The following is a 20,529-nucleotide window of genomic DNA, read 5'->3' on the forward strand; positions in this document are numbered from 1 at the left end:
CTGCTCTTGAGGTAAAATGGTATACAGTATAGAAATTATGCCCCCATTTTGGTGGAGGGGTATGAATGTTGTTTGGTGGTGGGCACTTAACACTGAGCACACTGTTATGTGTTATGTGAATGTTAAATGATTATATTGTTATGAAAATCAATTTTAAAAAGTTATATAAAAAAGAACCCCAGAAAGCAAAGAAATGGCAAAAAACAAAAAACAGCTCAAAAAATCATCTTCAGGAAAAAAATGCAGGGGTTGGTTCAAGCGGCCGCCAGGAACCATCCCTTGACTCAAGATGCGCGCACAGGTGCACATGCACACGGGTGTCCTCCAGCTGTTGCTCCCATTCCTCCGCCTGGGGTGAATAAAAAAAGGCAGGACGTCAGCTTCCACCATCCTCCTCCTCAGCCGCTGCATGACCCAAAGATAAAAGGACAGGAAAGTCCCCTCCCACTGTCGGGATTCTTCCCTCACGCCCCGCCAAAGCTGCCCTCTTCCTCCCGAAGGAGAGCCGAGGGGAAGCCCGGTTTCCCCGGCCTTTTGTGAGCTCAACTCCGCCCACAGGGGCGGCCCCGTCCTGCTTCTGCCCTTCAGAGAGGCCGCGGTCGGGAAAGGAAGCACGGCCGGCCGGCCGGCCTTTTGAGGCAGCGAAACTAGACGATGATGGGAGCCGCTCGACGGCATGTGGTGTGCGCCATGTCTGGCGGCGTAGACAGCGCCGTGGCGGCTCTGCTGCTGAGGCGAAGAGGTGAGGATTCCCCAGCTAAGAACGAGGGGAGGGCGCGGAGAGCAGCCAGCCCTGTATTTCACCCCCCACATACCCGGCCTCTTAACTCTCCCTCATCCATCCGCGCTTTCTTTCCCTCAGGAAAACTTCCGTTTCGGTATATGGAGACTACAACTCCCGGCATTCCCTTTGCGAAGGCCTTTGAGAGGGCTCGTACGTAGTAGCATCTGGTGGGCGAAGCCTGAGGGAAAGAGTTGCCCTTGCTAAATGCTTTTTCCGGTCGGCTAAATGCTCCTTCCGGTCGGAATTCCTGAGGACTGTGGCGAGAGCAATAGCGTTTAGACTTATATACAGCGTCACTGTGCTTTACAGCCCTCTCTAAGCGGTTTACACAGTCAGCATATCCCCCCCCCCAATATTCCCTCCGCATATTCTGAGTCTTCCTTTTACCCATGTCGGGGGGGGGGAACCCCAAATCATTAACGTAGCTGCACTTAACAATTGAACACACAGTGCACCACAAAAGTCTCTTTGAGAGTCAGAAGTTTTATTACAATTTAAAGCAGTGGTTCCCAATGCTATTTGCCCATGCCCCACCTAAGCATCTCTAAAATCGTGAGACCTCCCCCCCCCCCACATATAATTCTTATTATTCAAAAAGTGAACTACTCACACGGAGGAAGCCTAAAAGGCCATTAACTAGGTTTAAACAAGGTTCCAATTGCCCCCATTAAAAATGAAATTGCTCCCTGTGGGCTCCACGTTGGGAACCAGGGATTTAAAGCATAGCAAACATAAAACCTTTGCTGTAGGCCAAGAAATCTTCAAACTTGGCAATTTTAAGACTTGCGGACTTCAACTCCCAGAATTCTCCATGTCATCTGCTGGTGTTGGTCCACTGTGCTTCATTAAGTCCAGGGTCAACACAGATGACCGTGGTTGATCTGCAAAAGCTAAGCAGCCTCAGCCTAAATGCTTGGATGGAAGACCACTATGAGAGCCCAGGGTTGCAGGGAGCAGCTTTAAAAAATGTGCTTTGAAAGAAGGCAAAGCATTTTGAATACAGGTAGTCCTTGACTTACAACAGTTATTATTATTATTATTATTATTATTATTATTATTATTATTATTTATTAGATTTGTATGCTGCCCCTCTCCGTAGACTCGGGGCGGTTCGCAGCACAATAAAACAATTCATAACAAATCTAATAATTTACAATTTAAAATATTTAAAAAACCCCATTATTAAGCAAACATACATACAAACATACCATACATAAATTGTATAGGCCCGGGGGAGATGTCTCAATTCCCCCATGCCTGACGACAAAGGTGTGTTTTGAGGTGTTTACGAAAGGCAAAGAGGGTAGGGGCAGTTCTAATCTCTGCGGGGAGCTGGTTCCAGAGAGTCGGGGCCACCACAGAGAAGGCTCTTCCCCTGGGTCCCGCTAAGCGGCATTGTTTAGTTGACGGGACCCGGAGAAGGCCCACTCTGTGGGACCTAATCGGTCGCTGGGGTTCGTGCAGCAGAAGGCAGTCTCAGTTCCTTTAGTGACCTTTAAAAGTTACAATGGCAATGAAAGAAGTGAGTTATGATCATTTTTTCACTCTTAGGACCATTGTGGCGTTGCCTGTAATGATCAAAATTAGGATGTTTGGCAACTGATATTTATGCCCTTTGCAGAGTCCTGGGGTTGTGCTATCCCCTTTTGCGAACTTCTGTTTGTCCAAAGTCAACAGGGGAAGCCAGATTGACTTAACAATCAGGTTACTTACTTAACTGCAGCGATTAACTTAACAATTGTGACAAGAAAGGTGGTAAAACGGGGCAAAACTCAGTTAACAAATGTCTAGCATTAATTTTGGGCTGGATTGTGGTCGTAAGTCAAAGACCACCTTGTTTGCCGTCTACCTGCAACTTGGCAGTTCGAATCTCAGCAGACTCAATGTTGATTTGGCCTTCCATCTTCCTGAGGTTGGTGTGAGGATGAAATAATGCCCCCCCTTTCTAGCACAGTGAAGTTTGGGGGGGGGGGTGTTCAATATGGACATAGATTGCCTGATGCAAGCATAAAGAAAAATTTGTAATCAGATTGTGCATCTGATGAAATGGTAGCTGACATGGATACCCTAATTCCCTATATGCTGAAATGGGGGTGGGGGGGCTGAGGCTGTGGGGGAAAAAGGAAGGGTATGCAATGTAATGCAAATGCCTAGCAGGGGTCCCCAATCCTGGCAACTTTAAGACCTGTGGACTTCAACTCCCATAATTCCCTGTTTCACTTGCACCTTTGTTTTACTTATACCTTCGATTTAAAAGAATTGCAGATCGATATTGTTATATATTGAGACCCACACACAGACTTTGAAAGATATTTTTGCTAAACTCTTATTTCATTTTTCATTTTATATTTTAATAATAGCAATAACACTTAGACTTATATACTGCTTCATAGTGCTTTACAGCCTTCTCTAAACAGTCTATATATTTTAATGATGAAGCTAAACATGAGCTAATTCAATGTTTTCATGGGCAATCTATGACCAGAGTCTATTCAGTCCATTATTGTCTACATGTTCTGACATATCTATGGCACCAGAAAGCCAGACAAGGAATAATGGATGGAAGCTGACCAAAAAGAGATTCAACCTGGAAGTGAGGAGAAACCTTCTGACTGTGAGAGCGATCAACCAGTAGAACAGCTTGCCAGTGGAGGTCATGAGAGCCCCAACATTTGCAACCTTCAAGGGGAGATTGGACTGCCATCTGTCTCAAATGGTGTAGGAACTCCTGCTTGGGGGTGGGTGAGGGGGTTGGACTAGATGACCTACAAGGTCCCTTTCAATTCTAATTCTAAATCTAGCTAGAATGAAGATTTTCTACTTGCCATGTTCACAATGTATTATTCGTGGAATAGTATATTTTATATTAGCATAGTAAGAATTATCCAAAACTGGATAAAGTGTAGGAGATATGAGTTTTTGCCATAGATTTAGATTAGATTAGATTAGATTTATTGGATTTATATGCCGCCCCTCTCCGCAAACTCGGGGCGGCTCACAACAAGGTAAAAACAATACATAATAACAAATCCAATACCCACCAATCCAATTACAATTTAAGCTAAAAAATTCATAAAAAACAACCCCAGAATATTAAAAAACAAGCACACAATCAATCTAACACCAAAACAACATGGGCAAGGGGGAGATGTTTCAGTTCCCCCATGCCGGACGGCAGAGGTGGGTTTTAAGGAGTTTGCAAAAGGCAAGGAGGGTGGGGGCAATCCTAATCTCGGGGGAGCTGGTTCCAGAGGGTCGGAGCCGCCACAGAGAAAGCTCTTCCCCTGGGTCCTGCCAGACGGCATTGTTTAGTCGACCGGACCTGGAGAAGGCCAACTCTGTGGGACCGAACCGGTCGCTGGGATTCGTGCGGCAGAAGGCGGTCCCGGAGATGATTCAAAACACTTTTTTAAAGTGAAAGATTTAATATTATTTGTAAGCATGTTCATTTTTCTTGTATAGTATTGTAAGTTTGTAAGTACCGTATGTTAATTTTTCTTGTATAGTATTGTCTCTTATACTTTCTCATTTCTTACTTTCCACATCTGAACAGGATATGATGTGACTGGCGTATTCATGAACAACTGGGACTTGGTGGATGAAAAAGGAATTTGTCAAGGCAATCAAGATTATGAAGATGCATATAAAGTGTGTCAGATACTCAATATTCCATTTCGCCAAGTTTTCTATGTTAAAGAATATTGGAATGAAGTGTTTAGGTAAGAGAATTGCTGAAGGAAAACTTGTGTGACCGGGAAGATTAATAAGAGAAACAAAGTTAATGGGTTTCCTATGTAGGCTTTGCAAGCTTCCTTGGTTAGTTCTCTCCTCTACTGCTCTTTATAATCTAGCAAAGCATCAAAGCTCTATGCTTTGGTTAGAAAAGTCTATATAAAGAATTTTAGAACATTCTGAAGTCTAACAAATCTCCTTTGCCTCTGGAAGCAAAAGCAATCCACCATGGATTTGAAGGAAGTTTATTTGAAGAGCCACCAATGATAAACTAAAGATGCAGACTTTCTTGAGTTGAATTTAATTTCTGATGTGTATAATACAGGCACATGGTTTTCCTGGGGATAATATGGAAGTAATGGTAGCCCTTGACTTACACCCATTCATTTGGTAACTGTTTGATGTTACAACAGCACTGGAAAAAAATTACTTACAGCCAGTCCTGTCGCAGCATCCACTTGGTCGCATGATTAAAATTTGGGCACATGGCAACTGCATATTTTTATGATGGTTGCAGCATCCCAGGGTCATTTGAAAAACACTATTATAAACCAATCCTTTTTTTCATTTTTAAATCATTTAAAATAAGGCGCTAATTATAAACTGAAACAACCTCAGTAAAATCTGGTCAGGGCAAAGAGATTTCTCTATTCTGTTAGCTGCTTCTGATGAATTTGATATGATTCAGGTTTTAGCTTTATATCAAGTAACTGGGATTCTTGGTGGAGCAGTAAACATGCCTCTGCATTTCCAAAAATTCGTAATCATTGTAATGTATTTTTTTTCCTTACCTACAGCTATCTTTTAAAAAAAAATATTTTTATTGTTTTTCAAAAGGACAGACAAAGACATACAACACTAAACATTTAAGGAGCTGCCATTGCTCCGCTTGTCGTAGAAGTCTAACTAATACAAAAATATAAAAACCCTAACTGTTATCAGATCAATACAGAAATGCCACACGTGTAGATTACATTCTTATTAAATTTAACTCTATGTTTTTAATATTAAGCCTATTAATTAAATTTCTTTATCTATTAAAATATTGTATACTTGTACAAAGAGAAAAAAGAAAATATTAGTAATACAGAAAAAATAAAATAAACACTTCTAACTTGGTTATACTATATACTATTTCATTCTATCTTATAATTTTTCAAATAGTTATATATTCTTATATGTTTAATTATTAATACTATTTTTAAAATTCCACCACTCATATACTTTGTCCCATATTTTGTAAAATTCTGTTTCAGTTTGATTATTCAAACGTTTAGTCATCATATCTAATTCTGCACATTCTATAATTTTTTTAAACACTTCAACATCTTTTGGTATTGTCTTTTCTTTCCATTTCTGTGCTAATACTATTCGGGCCGCAACCAATATATGTATTATTAAATAATAAATTTCTTTTTTATACATTGTATTTGAAATGCCCAATAGAAAAAATTCAGGAGATTTTTTAATCTTCTCCTTTGTTATTTCATTTATCCAATTCTCCACTTTGTTCCAAAATATTTTAGTCTCAGGACACGTCCACCATGTATGATAATATGTGCCAATTTCTTTTTTATATTTCCACCTACAGCTATCTTTTAAATGAATATGAAGTTGGACGGACACCTAATCCTGATATTATATGTAATAAAAACATCAAATTCAATTATTTCCTACACTATGCTATGAATAACATTGGTAAGTTCTCGTTTCAGTGGTGATTTCTGTTCTGAAAAACCTAGGTGTGGAATAAACCTGAAAATCAGTGCTAATTTGGCATATAATCTTTTTACAGCCTATCAAGATCTGGCTTTTCAGATCAATTTGTGTCTTAATTGAAGGTGCAGTCATACACTTTTGTATTCAGAGAAAGTATTACTGAATTCAGTGGAGTTTCCTCCTACCAAAGTGGTACAGAAGAAAGTCATAAAAAACAAAAGTCGTGAAATAAAAGTATCTACCGTATTTTTCGCTCCATAAGACGCAGTTTTTTTCCTCCCAAAGTAGGATGAAAAATCAGCGGTGTCTTATGGAGCGAAGCTGCAGGCAGGGAGGGGGGGGAGGCGCTGGAGCAGGGGGCGGCGGCGATATACTCACCTAAAGTGTCCCGCCTCTGTCGCCGCCTCTCCTCTTCCCAACCCTGAAGAGAGCCGCGCCTTTCGGCCTCCGGGAGTGCTGGGCCGGGGGACGCCTCCACCGCGCAGGTTTAGGAGGCGGAGCGGCACCGGAGGAGCGTTGGCGGTTCCGAGCCTTTGGGAAGGCTACGGGAATCGCTTCAGGAGGCGGGGAGGTCTCGAAGCACCGTTCACCGTGTCTTCGCCTCCGTGCGCCGCCTCCGCCCGGCCGAAAACAAAACGGCTCCAAAAGTCAGCCGGGCTCCCGGGAGGCGGTGCGCGACTGTTTCCTCTTCGCTGCAGAGCCACACGGAGGCGAAGACACGGTGCCCGGCCACGCTCCGCCTCCCGGGAGCCCAGCCGATTTTTGGAGCCGTTTTGTTTTCAGCTGGGCTCCCGGGAGGCGAAGCGTGGCCGGGCACCGTGTCTTCGCCTCCGTGTGGCTCTGCAGCGAAGAGGAAACAGTCGCGCACCGCCTCCCGGGAGCCCGGCCGACTTTTGGAGCCGTTTTGTTTTCGGCTCCAAAAATCGGCTGGGCTCCCGGGAGGCGGTGCGCGACTGTTTCCTCTTCGCTGCAGAGCTGTCGGGAAGAGGCGAAGACAACGGCGCCCTCCACTCTCCCTCTCTCTCTCTTTTTCTCTCTGTTGCCGGCGTGGTGAACGAGAGAGAAAGAGAGAGAGAAAGAAAGGAGGGGAGAAAGAATGAGAAAGAAAGCGAGAAAGTAAGCAAGAGAAAGAGAAAGAGAGGGGGGAAGAAGGGGGAGGGAAAGACATAGAGGGAGGGAAGGAGGGAGAGAGAAAGAACAAAAAAGGGAGGAAGGAAGAGAGAAAGGAAGAGGGATGGAGAGAGAGGGAATGAAAGATGAAGGAGGGAGAAGGGGGTAGTTAGGGAGAGGGAAAAGGAAGGGCTTGGAGAAAGGCAGGGGGAAAGAAAGATAGAAAGGAAAAAGAAAGGAAAAAGGGAGGGAGGAAAGAGGGAGGGAGAGATAGAAAGGAAAGAGGGAGGGAGAGATAGAAAGGAAAGAGGGAGGGAAAGATAGGAAGAAAAGAGGGAGGGAGAGATAGAAAGGAAAGTGGGAGGGAGGAAAGAGGGAGGAAGACATAGAAAGGATAGAATTATGGATGCAAGAACTTGCTCATGTGTGATAGCTACTTTTTGGCTCAAAATATTTTTGTTCTATTTTCCTCCTCTAAAATCTAGGTGCGTCTTATCAGCAGGTGCGTCTTATAGAGCGAAAAATACGGTAATTTGCCTTTATTTTTTCCAAAACTATTCCAGGAGCTGATGCAATAGCAACTGGACACTATGCAAGGACCTCCCTGGAAGATAATGACGTTTTCCAGCAAATATACAACGAAAAACCACGAGGACTTTTCAGAAATAGATTTGAAATAAGAAACGGTAAGTGCTCCCCTGTTTTAATCCAGATTAGATATGTAGCATCCATTCTCTGCCCTCCAGATCATGGTTGTCCCAAAGGTGTTTTCAGGAGGTAACTGAACTTTCTTGTTTTTCTTTGAAGACATTTCACTTCACATACAAGAAGCTTCCAACAGATTTCCAGAAAAATTACAGACTACAGTAGATGGCTGGAGAATTCTGGGAATTGAAATCCATAAGGTGCCATAGGTTGCCAAGTTTGGGGACCCCTGGACTACAGGAACAATCATATTCATGTGCAAGATTGAAAAACACTGTTCTAAGTTCTGTTGTGACTTTACAGAAAGATACAAAAATCAATCTAAGTCCACTTGAAGGTAAGAGAAACAGCTTGACAGATCCATGACATGGATCCTACATGGCATCGGACCATAATACCTACCGCCTTCTGCCACATAAATCCCAGCGGCCAATTAGGTCCCACAGAGTTGGCCTTCTCCAGGTCCTGTCGACTAAACAATGCCGTCTGGCGGGACCTAGGGGTAGAGCCTTCTCTGTGGTGGCCCTGGCCCTCGAATCAACCTCCCCCCTGGAGATTCAAATTGCCCCCACCCTCCTTGCCTTCTGCAAGATGTTAAAGACGCATTTATGCCACCAGGCATGGGGGGACTAATCCTCTTTCCCCCCCTCCCCCATCTCTCTGACCCTAGCATTTGAGAATGGTGTGATTGTGTAGAATTGAATGTTTTTTAGTAATAATGGGTTTTTAAATTAGTTTTAATATTGGATTTGTATCATATTGTATTTTGTTGCTGTTGTGAGCCGCTCCAAGTCCTTGGAGATAAATTATTATTATTATTATTATTATTATTATTATTATTATTATTATTAATTATGATGATGATGACAGGGTAGTTTCTTCCAGGGTGTCCTTTTCTGCACCCAGGACATCCCATTATATCTATTATTTATTTGTTTGTTTGTTTGATTGATTTTTATGCCGCCCTTCTCCTTAGACTCAGGGCAGCTTACAACATGTTAGCAATAGCACTTTTTAACAGAGCCAGCATATTGCCCCCACAATCCGGGTCCTCGTTTTACCCACTTCGGAAGGATGGAAGGCCGAGTCAACCTTGAGCCGGTGATGAGATTTGAACCACTGATCTACAGTCAGCTTCAGTGGCCTGCAGTACAGCACTCTACCTGCTGCACCACCCCAGCTCACTTATTGATCAGCTTGCAAATTCTTACATCACTATCTGCCAGAAACACAAAGAAAATGTCCGTTAGTCCCTGACTTAAAACAGTTCATTTAGTGCATGTTAAAAGTTACAACGACACTGGAGAAAGTGACCTATGACTGTTTTTCACACTTTATGACTGTTGCAGCTTCCCCATGGTGACATGATCAAAATTTAGATGCTTGGCAACTGACTCACATTTAGGAAAGTTGCAGTATTCCGGGGTCATGTGATCACCTTTTGCAACCTTTTGACAAGCAAGGTCAATGGGAAAGCCATATTAATTTTACAAAGAATTCACTTAAATATGGCAAGAAAAATTGTAAAATGGGGCAAAACTCAACAAATTTCTCAATTAACAACATAAATTTTGGACTCAATTACGGTCATAAGTTGAGTATCATGTTTAAAATCCCTAATGAAAATAACCAAAGATAATTTTATTTCTTATCATTACTTTTGCTTATGGTTAAAGCTAATGTTTTAACCAAGCCATTTGCTATATGTAGACACTTCCTGCATTGAAATTTTTTTAGGATATAAGTTCAAAAGAAGCTGACTTGCTAACAAATATCTTTCCTATTATAAATGCTATTAACATAGGTTCCACACCAATTAGTAACGCGTTCATTCGATTAATATGAATAAATAAAGAGATGTTCCTATCCTGTGAATATCTGTTAAGCAGAGTCAATCCAGTAAACTGAAAGTTCATGAAACCAATGCCTGTTTGAGGCAATATGGTACAATAATTTGAAGGGGTGCTGAATAATAATTTGGTTCCTGTAGGAAAAAAAGTGAATCCCAGGTATGTTTGTTTATTAAATTTATATGCCACCCATCTCACTAACCATTATAAATGTTATAATAGTAATGTATGATGTACTATTGCAATTTCAGATTTTCACCTCCTGACTGAAGAAAAATTTGATTTTGACCTTTCACTATCTCCCACAAGGTAAAATTAGCATTAAAATCAAGGTGCATTAAGAATGGAGAGAAGTATGTGGACCTGACTTAATTTATCTCCGTTATAGTGGAAATGAAGATGAAGTTTTTATTGGACCAGTGGGCCATAAAGAAAAATGCATTGCTGTGTGCCTTGAATCCCACAAAGAAAGTCAAATTCGATCACATGCACATGACCTCCCTTGGAGCCCTCCTGCAGGAGATAAATGTGTGGAAATATTTAAAGAAGCTCACTTGCTAGCTCTGCAGCTTAAAAATGGAAACAAAATAGAAAAAAATAATACTATTCGTCTGAAGGAGGAAAAGACAGCGATTGTTGAAAAGTTTGTGAAAGAATCAAAGTCAAAACTGAAAATCTTTGAAAAAGGAATAGGGGCAGATAAAATTCCAACAAACACTAGAAGAGAGACATACTGTCTTTGGGAAAGCCCAAGCAAACAACTTCAGAAGGGTTTACGGCAACCTGTCGCAATAATGGACAGCCCACGTTCTCCCCAAGTGTCTCTAAATGCCCCAAGTCCTGATAAAACAGACAAGTTACCTAAAATGGACACTGTATCCTCACCCCAAGCAAAGAATAACACAAGCCTTAAAAAAAGCAAATTTCAGACTGTAAAAGCATCACCTGCACTTAGAAATAACAACTACTTAGTAGCTGGCGAGGTAAAGGTTTTTATTTTGTATTATACCCAAGCTTTCAGTTGTGTCATGATATTACAATCTAATTCTAAGTAGAATAGAATTTTTCTGTCTACTTGGTATGTAAATCTGTGAGTTTGTTGATATTTTATGTTTCTGTTTTTGAGAAAGCATGTAGCTCTGTGCTCCTGATTTTTAAGGTTATTGTTTGAATCTGAAACATTTGTGTATTTCCTGGATTGGTCAGAATGTTAGTTGAAAGTGATGAGTATTGGTAGATATAGATTGAGGCTAGGATAATTTATTAAGACATGGTGTAGAGTTTGCTTAGGCGGGAGGTGATGGCCTACTAGGTGACCTACAAGATCCCTTTCAACTCTCTTAATCTAAGAATCTTATTGCTTATTTAAGTGCCTAATGTTTAAGAGCCATGGTAGCATAGTGGATAGAATGCAGTACTGCAGGCTACTTCAGCTGACTGCCGGCTGCCAGCAGTTCAACAGTTTGAGTCTCACCTGCTCAAGGTTGACTCAGCTTTCCATCATTCTGAGATTGGGAAGGGGCAATATGCTGACACTAATCCGCTTAGAGAAGGATGTAAAGCACTGTGAAGTGGTACATAAGTCTAATTGTTATTGCTAATGGTGTTACTGCAAAAATGCATTTAGCCTGACATTTGAATTAGAAACTTGGAACAGGAGGGGAGAGCAAAACTTTAAAGATGCCAAGTAAGAGAGTTACATGAGAGAACCTGAGGCTTTTGAAGATGGTTTATCAGTTGCTTCCCCAATTTCTTGAAATATAGTTAGTTCTGCTTTGACATAAATAGACCTTCAAAGGTTCTAGTTCAAACCTTTTTGGTGTGCCTGGTTATGAAACATGACTATGAACTGGTATGCCATTTTGAATGAGTCAGCAGTGGAAAGGAGCTTTGTCTTCATAAGAAGAGACATTGCAAAGCAGAAGACCTGCCTTTTAAATTCAAAGTCATTCCAAAGTCTGACCAGGTCACACCGTTATCTTAAGACTTAAATGAATGTTTTAATTCATGCTGATTCATTGTGAAGTATTCAGTATTACTTGAGAAAAATGCTTTTCAATATACAGTGTTCCCTCGATTTCCGCTGGGGATGCGTTTCGAGACCGCCCGCGAAAGTCGAATTTCCGCAAAGTAGAGATGCAGAAGTAAATACACCATTTTTGGCTATGGACAGTATCACAAGCCATCCCTTAACACTTTAAACCCTTAAATTACCATTTCCCATTCCCTTAACAACCATTTACTCACCATTATTACTGGTACTCACTATTGAATAAGACACTGAGTGATCCTGATATTTATAAACATAATTATTTATTAACAATAATTATTTTGTTTGTTATTTATTTGCAAAAATTATTAGTTTGGTGATGACATATGACGTCATCGGGTGGGAAAAACCATGGTATAGGGGGAAAAAACCATGAAGTATTTTTTAATTAATATTTTTTGAAAAACCGTGGTATAGGCTATTCCCGAAGTTCGAACCCGCGAAAATCGAGGGAACACTGTACTCTACACTTCCAACTGTATTTCAGACAGTTGTATACTTTGGAGAGTAGGGAGAGCGTAAATGAATTGGATTTCATAATATTGGAATGTTTAATATTTGCATTCTAATAACATATCACTTGATCCCCTTAACTAATAGCCTGATTATAGTTTGATGGCAAAACTATTCAAGATAGTTTTCATTTAATAGAAATAACATGAGATTTTTGTATTCTGATATTTATTTGTTTTACAAATATTTCAAATCCAAATCTTGCAGCCCAAGCAAGGAAAATTGCCTAGTTCTTCCAACAAGATTTACTCGAACAGTATGGGATCATCTGAAGATTTGCTCTCTGACAAATCAAGCGTAGCTTCAGATGCAGGAGAATTGTCATTTTCTACCAGTTCATCCATGCCAAGCAAGAGAACTCTCCCTACTCCCAGCAAGGTGAATACTTTTTAATCAATCAATTTGGATGTTCAAATACATGTCATTTCAGTATTTTATCTGAAAGTACTTTTTCCATGATTTAAACTTTTAACATAACAAGTTAATTAAAAAATACATTTTAACTAGTGTATCTTTGAGAACTGTTTTGATTTTCTCCCATGCAATGTATCAAGATGAGAAAATTGATACAGAAATGTAATTTGCGAAGAAGCAAGTTCTGTCTAATTTGACCTTATTTTTTATACTAAACAGAAGAAAATCCATATGCTATTAATGAAGCAGTACCCAATCTTTCTGCCTCTGTGGACCAACATTGTGGGCAGTGTTCCCTCTAATTTTTTGGGGGGGTGGGCGGAAAAGTATAGTGTCTGAGCGGCAGTCCCTTTGGGACTGGGCGGCACAGAAATAATAAACAAACAAACAAACAAACAAACAAACAAATAAATAAATAAATAAATAAATAAACCCACCCTGTTTTGCCTCAGAGAATTTCAAAATAAAATACTGTACTGTGTGTCTACAACAGTGAGCTCATAATAGGGCAACTCTATCAATATCAAAATGCCACTTAAATAGTTGAGCTAGTTTCAAACTAGATTTTGATTTTCTTTCTCCCTTACTCCCTTTCTTTTTCTTTCTCTTTTCCCTCCTCTCTTTTTTCTATCTGTTTCTCTCTCTTCCTCTCTTCCTCTCTCTCTCCTTCCCTCTCGGCTTCTGGGCAGGTTTGGAAAACTCTGAGTTGATGATGATTTTTAAGTGAGCGATTGCTCACTGCTCAGCTTAGAGGGAACCATGATTGTGGGAAAGGAGGGGCATGGTTTTGCACATGCATTACTTGCCTGGTCTGATTCCCAACGGACCCGGCATTGGGCCACAGACCAAAGGTTAGGGACCTCTATTATAATGGAATGGAAGAGATAACCATGTACAATTATTCAGGTAGAAAGATGCAATTTGATGAGAAAAAAAAATCAAAGCATAATGGTCAGAATAATATACCTGATTGTATTTTTTTAGCATACAGTCAAATAATTTATCATTGTCTTTACAGTTGGAAATGAAAACGAGACAACTGAAACCTACTAATGTTCATAGGGGAAGAAATACTTCATCTTCCTCCTCTATTTCCAGCACGAATTCAAGTTTCAATTCAAGTCTGTCAATTTCTCCTAAAAGTGGAAGTGGTAATTATTCAGTTGTAGTTTGATTCTAGTGCATAGCATGGAATGGGAACTGTGACTTAATGAAAACATGTTCAAGTAGTCAGAGTTGCACACTGAGTGGGGAAGGGGAAGGCAGGAGCCACAGCTATTCATAGAAGACAAAACTGCATTAAAGTACAATGACAACGATGCTTCTCTTGAGTAAATTCAACAGCACAAGCATCTTAGCAGCATTTTAAAAGTGTGAAATTTAATAGCAAATGCTTTTAAATATGTTAAAACTGATTGTAAATGTATCAGAACATAAAAGACAAGTACAATAAATCACAGTGGTACACCTACTTAAGAACCTAATTCATTCCGTGACCAGGTTCTTAAGTAGAAACGTTTGTAAGTAGAAGAAATTTTTCCCATAGGAATCAATGTAAAAGAAATAAAAGCTCGGAATTTGGGTGGGAGGAGGAGGAGGAAGAAGAGGAGGAGGACAGTCGCTGCCAAAGGAAGAAGGTGAGGTGAGGGGAATTAAAAAAATCCCAACTTTAAGGCTTAAAAAAAACCAGAAGGACTCTGAGGCGGCGAGGAGGAACACGTGCCTCCCATACACCCGGTGCAAAGCTGCCTCCCATACACTGCACTAGAGAGAGAAAACCAGGGGGAATGGCAGGAAGCTGGCCAGGTCTTCGTGCCGCTCTCAAGTTTCCTGGGAAATTTTTCCGGCCTTGGATTTTAAGTAGAAAATGGTTCTTAAGAAGAGGCAAAAAAAATCTTAAACACCCGGTTCTTATCTAGAAAAGTTCTTAAGTAGAGGCGTTCTTAAGTAGAGGTACCAGTGTACTGCTCTATCCAATAAATATCTCTAAGAATTATACAGATCTGAGTCTGAATTGCTCCTATCTGGTTTGATTCATGGGTAATGATGTCTTTAAAATGTGTTGATTAATATTCTAATTAAGTAAGAACAATGACTTGTATGTTCATAGCAAGACAAAACTAGGTTCAGATGCTATTTTAAGACATAAATAAACTTGGTGACCCAGATGGATAATACGTGTGAAATAAAGGAAGTAATCTTATTTTCTTATATGGCTTCAGATTCCTTTGTGACAGTAGCATCCTCCTGGATTGCTCCAGTGGTTGGGGTGAAGGGTATTGGGGTACAGTAACTCTAGTCCAGCCAAAGTGATCACTTATAAAATAATATATGTCTGGGGACATATGGAATGCTGTTATCTATTTTTCATTTTTGCATGCAGCATCATGACAAATATCTGCTAGTAGGGATACAGTTTGCACAAGGAGCGCACATTGTTTTTGTGATTTTATATACAGTGGTACCTGTACCTAAGAACGCCTCTATTTACGGACTTTTCTAGATAAGAAGTGGGTGTTCAGGATTTTTTTGCCTCTTCTCAAGAACCATTTTCCACTTACAAACCTGAGCCTTCGAAACTGTAACCGGAAAAGGCAGGGAGAAGCCTCCATGGGACCTCTCTAGGAATTGCCTGGGGGGGAACAGGGCCGGAAAAGGTGGGGAGAAGCCTCCGTGGGACCTCTCTAGGAATCAACTGGGAGGAATCAGGGCCAGAAAAGGTGGGGAGAAGCCTCCATGGGGCCTCTAGGAATCTCCTAGGAGGAAATGGTCTCCACCCTCCCTGTGGTTTCCCCAATTGCACACATTATTTGCTTTTACATTGATTCCTATGGGAAAAATTACTTCTTCTTACAAACTTTTCTACTTAAGAACCTGGTCACGGAACGAATTAGGTTCGTAAGTAGAGGTACCACTGTACAAACATGTTTATTGCTATCCGGAATATAAGGTTATTGTAATGGACTGGTGCCTATTTTTGTGATATTAAAAAAAAAGCTTGATTACAATTATGATAATGCAGTCTGTACTGTCTTATTTCCTAGTCAGAACAAGGCACTCTTCTGTAACAAGCAAGATTTCCATAGTTAAACCTATAAGAGGATTTTCAGTGAATGCTGCCCACTCTGATGCATCTGGAAAACAACCCACAACCAAATGTGCTAAAGGAAATCCTGTGAATATACCCAAATATAAAGCTAGCCTGAAATCTGAGAGTGCAGGCAGTAATCTGCAGAAAAGTTTAGATTCTGGTCTTCAGAAAGTATTATCAAAAAACATATCAGGAAATGCAAGTACAAGTTCAAATTTCAAACTTAACTCTAAAGCAGCAGCTCCAAACCTAAAGCGAGGTAAGGAAATTAATCTTAATGCATTAAATTATGCTAACTTTTGGAGAATGTTGATTCTGCGCTTAAGTTGCCATTGTACACGCTGGCAAAAAAAGAGATTAGAATTACATTAAGCAATTGACTATGTATCGAAGAAAATTAATGTGAACACTTCAACTGTATTTTCTGCTTAATTTTTTTTTCTTCAGAAAATGAAGTCGCCAGAATATTGCAAACAAATCCAGTATTATCCGGTAGCAATATTAAAAGGTAAATTTCTAAATGATGATAGCTACTGGTTTCCACTTCAATTGTTAGTCTTCATTGAACTGTTCTATAACATAGGTGGAACCAACTCCCCCCAGAGATTAGAATAGCCCCCACCCTTCTTGCCTTTCGTAAGCTTCTTAAAACCCACCTCTGTCGTCAGGCATGGGGGAACTGAGATATTCTTTCCCCCTAGGCTTCTACAATTTATGTATGGTATGTTTGTATGTATGATTGGTTTTAAAATAAGAGTTTTTAGCTGTTTTAGTATTGGATTGTCGCATGTTGTTTTTACCACTGTTGTTAGCCGACCCTAGTCTACGGAGAGTGGCAGCATACAAATCCAATAAATAAATAAATAAACAAACAAACAAACAAACGAACGAACAAACGGTGAACTTTGATAGAGTCCAAATTGTTTAATTTCCTGTGAAAACAAATGAAGATGCTGTCAAGCTATCCTGCAGTGTTATAATATCCATATATTTAGATAATTTCCATGCCTGCAATTTGCAGAGAGAACTGTAACCTTGTCAGAAATTTCAGAGGTTGGTAATAAGTGGGCTAGGCAATTGGCAAGCTTAAGGTTTGCCTGTTAAATAATTGTTAAGCTTAATTATAAAGTACTTAATTATAAAATACAGGTGGTCCTTGGTGACCGACCCTTTATGCTGCAACCATTCAAACTTACAGTGTTGCTAAACAAGAGTTACGTAGTCCTCATAGTTGTGGCCATCACAGCATCTCCATGATTGTGATCTGGATGCTCAGCAAATGGCTCATGATTACAATGTCACAGTATCCCATGATCACTGATCACCATTTGTGACTTTCCTGCCAGTTTCTAACAGGCAAACAAAGCAGGAAGAGTTTGCAAATGGCAAGCATGGGATACTGTGACTGCATGGGATTTGCCCATCTGGAAATGCTGGAACTGCCTTCACAAGTTGACGTGGTGGTCACATGACATAATACCTTACAACTGCATCATTTATTGTTGTAATTCCCAGTCCGAATCACTATCAATAAAACAAGGACTGTCTATGTCTTTTGAAACCATTGTGAGAAGTTATCCTCCTAATACTTGGACGTAACATGAATAAGCTACCAAAAATAAGGACTCTTAGTTGAAATTTTAGGGTTCTAAATTTGTTATGTTTTCTTAATTTCTGTAGCAATGCTCCATTTTCCACACCTGTCAAACAATTAGAAAGAAATGTCTTAAAATCCTGCTCTGCTGTGAAGCAGACTCCTGACAGAAGGAATTCTATATTGCCCATCTATGTTGGTCGAAGTATCTCAGGAATTTCAACACTGACCCCCAAATCAGTGCCCAGAAAAATGTCATCCCCTAATTGTTTAGCTCTTCGACAAGTCTCCAGTGTATCTTTTAAAAAGACTGCGGGAATCAGGTATGTCTTCTGCCATTTTTCCTTATCCTTGCAATTATTGTTTATTAATATACCCTTGGCGTATCTCTGATTTCAGAAAATGCGAATATTATTTATTTATCAAATTTATAGACAGTCAGTTTGATCTATTGATTAAAGGACCAGATTAGAAAATTAGACCATGAGTTCTGATCCTGTCTTGCCTATAAAAGCCAGTCATCCTCTCTCAGCCCAATTCAACTCATAGGGTTGTTGCGGAGAAAATAGAACAAGAATGTTGTGTTGAATGTGTTTGCTATCTTTTTTGTATTAAGGTGGAAAATAAATAAGTTATAAAGTTGGTTATCTACGCCCAGCATGGAATTCTCTGTACCAATAAAGGAGAATATTTGTAGGTCAGGGTTGAAATGAAGGGTCCTTGGTGCTCTTTTGAGCTTGTCTGTTTTTGTGCAGATATTTCGTTGCCCTATCTAGGTAACATCATCAGTGGTCATAAAGAGTGCTGTTTGCTCAGTTTATATTCTGGTGTCTTGCCTATCTCTGTGGGTGCAATTGGTCTTTGGCAGGGGTAGGCAAAGTTGGCTCTTCTACGACTTGTGGACTTCAACTCCCAGAATTCCTGAACCAATCATGTCAACTCAGGAATTCTGGGAGTTGAAGTCCACAAGTCATAGAGCCAACTTTGCCTCCCCCTGGTCTTAGGGATTCTTTGGTTGGGCTCTTTACCAATTCTTGTTCTGGAAAAAAAGAAAAGGAAAAGAAACACATCCCAGAAAAAGTGCAGGGTTTTCTATGACATGCCATCCATCAACTGAATGCATTGGAATTATTCAGCTTATCAATTATTATACTGTGATGTATTGCAATACAGAGTTATGATTTCTATTGGTTGTGACTGATGATGTACAAATGATGTAACTATTTATTTACCACAACAATGTATTTCTACGAGAAGCTGTCTTTTTACTGTACAGTATTATAAAGAAAATATGGATTTTCTTTATAATAGTGTTTTAAGGATTTTGCAAAAGATACATTACCTATTGAAACAAAAATCTTACTGTATCTTAACTATTTTAGTGTAAGTTTTAAGGACAGTCAATTTCTCATGTAATTTTGTTTTCCTGTGAGATTGAGGTAAAGAAACAATTGCAAATACTGAATAGAAATACAGTGATACCTTGTCTTACGAACTTAATTGGTTCCGGGAGGAGGTTCGTAAGGTGAAAGGTTTGTAAGACGAAACAATGTTTCCCATAGGAATCAATGGAAAACCGATTAATGCACGCAAGCCCAAAATTTACCCCTTTTTCAAGCCAAAGCGCATGTTTTTGCGCTGGTGGGATTCCCCTGAAGCTCCCCTCCATGAGAAATCCCACCTGTGGACTTCTGAGTTTTTGTGATGCTGTAGGGAAATCCCAGGTGGGGAATCCCAGGATCGCAAAAACGGGCGCTTTGCTTGCAACGGAAGTACGGAGGTAAGGCATCCCAGCGGCGGTGGCGGGTTCATAAGGTGAAAAAAGTTCGTAAGAAGAGGCAAAAAAATTCCGAACCACAGAATTACTAAAAAGGGGGAAACAGGAGAAGTAATTCTAGCTAAGGAGGTAAGTTTATCTGTCATGTCAAAATACAAACCACGTATTTTAATAAAAATTAATGTTGCAACTGCTGCTTGTTAAAAGAATTTGAAAGATGCTATCACCTCCTAGTGTACTTATTATGGTAGTATTTTATACTTGGAAGGCTGTTATGGTATTTCAAAAATGAAGGGTTTTATTGGTTTTGCTTTTAAATGTGCTTTGCAGATCCATCTCTCCTGAAAATATTATAAATGCAATTCTTTCAAATGTTGGTTACAGTAACAGTCCAACAGTGCCTGCCATCAATACTTTGACATACCGTAAATATTCTTGTTAAGAGTGTCAGTTTTTAGCAAAGGTGGGTTGGGAACTTATTTACACTGATGGCTTAAGGGGACATTTGAATTAGATCACACAAGCTCTAAAATTAAAGGTTGTTTGAAGCGGCAGAATATCAAATATTTAGGTATTGTATTTTGGGAGGTGGGAGTACAAGATATGTATCTGACATTCTGCATTTTTGATAGTATTAAAACACTTTTTTTAGGACTTGTTGATAGAATTTGAAACAGATAAAACACCAGTTGCCACCCAGGAATGTGAAAACAAACCTCTCATTGATCTTAACACTCCTGAAATAACTAAACCCTCTCCTTTGAAACCTACAGGGCAGGTAAGGTTATTTTTATCTCACCCTCAATACTGTTTGTAAGTGTGTGTTGATGATAAAGTTTAATTGCGTATATTTTACATTTAGAGGCACTCAACTATATATTTTAAGCTTTGTCCAATCTGATGTTATATATATTTCATGTAATATTAGAAAATTTAACCTCAAAATTCTGCCAAAAGCTGGCATTAATAAGCTATATAATATTTGAATTGGGTGCAATTGGTTGTAATCAAAACTGCACTGTTAATGTAGATTTGCTAACAGGTTGGGTTGTCAAATATGTTGAAATAAAGTTAAGCATTTTAAATATTGATTCCACTCTTTCATAATTACTGCAAAATATTCAGAGTCTGAAGACAATCACAATTCAATATCTGTAAGAATGGCAAATTCTTAAATGCAGAACTATTTA

At 39.7% G+C, this 20,529-nt stretch overlaps 1 protein-coding gene across 1 annotated transcript in view; it reads left to right on the forward strand.

The window, feature by feature from the left end:
- Positions 1 to 591: 591 nt before the first annotated feature.
- The window catches only part of LOC139168942 (G2 and S phase-expressed protein 1-like), a 31,282-nt gene continuing 11,344 nt past the window's right edge, over positions 592 to 20,529 (forward strand). The window contains exons 1-13 of the mRNA XM_070754724.1: positions 592 to 742; positions 4,338 to 4,503; positions 6,108 to 6,214; positions 7,909 to 8,031; positions 8,153 to 8,387; positions 10,152 to 10,209; positions 10,289 to 10,883; positions 12,671 to 12,841; positions 13,896 to 14,028; positions 15,922 to 16,227; positions 16,416 to 16,476; positions 17,649 to 17,885; positions 20,113 to 20,117. Coding sequence (XP_070610825.1) covers positions 8,216 to 8,387; positions 10,152 to 10,209; positions 10,289 to 10,883; positions 12,671 to 12,841; positions 13,896 to 14,028; positions 15,922 to 16,227; positions 16,416 to 16,476; positions 17,649 to 17,885; positions 20,113 to 20,117 — 1,738 coding nt within the window. The 5' untranslated portion in view covers positions 592 to 742; positions 4,338 to 4,503; positions 6,108 to 6,214; positions 7,909 to 8,031; positions 8,153 to 8,215. The remainder of the gene's footprint in view (positions 743 to 4,337; positions 4,504 to 6,107; positions 6,215 to 7,908; positions 8,032 to 8,152; positions 8,388 to 10,151; positions 10,210 to 10,288; positions 10,884 to 12,670; positions 12,842 to 13,895; positions 14,029 to 15,921; positions 16,228 to 16,415; positions 16,477 to 17,648; positions 17,886 to 20,112; positions 20,118 to 20,529) is intronic.

Source organism: Erythrolamprus reginae, chromosome 6 (genome assembly GCF_031021105.1).
Source record: "Erythrolamprus reginae isolate rEryReg1 chromosome 6, rEryReg1.hap1, whole genome shotgun sequence".
In the NCBI taxonomy this organism is placed as follows: Eukaryota; Metazoa; Chordata; class Lepidosauria; order Squamata; family Dipsadidae; genus Erythrolamprus; species Erythrolamprus reginae.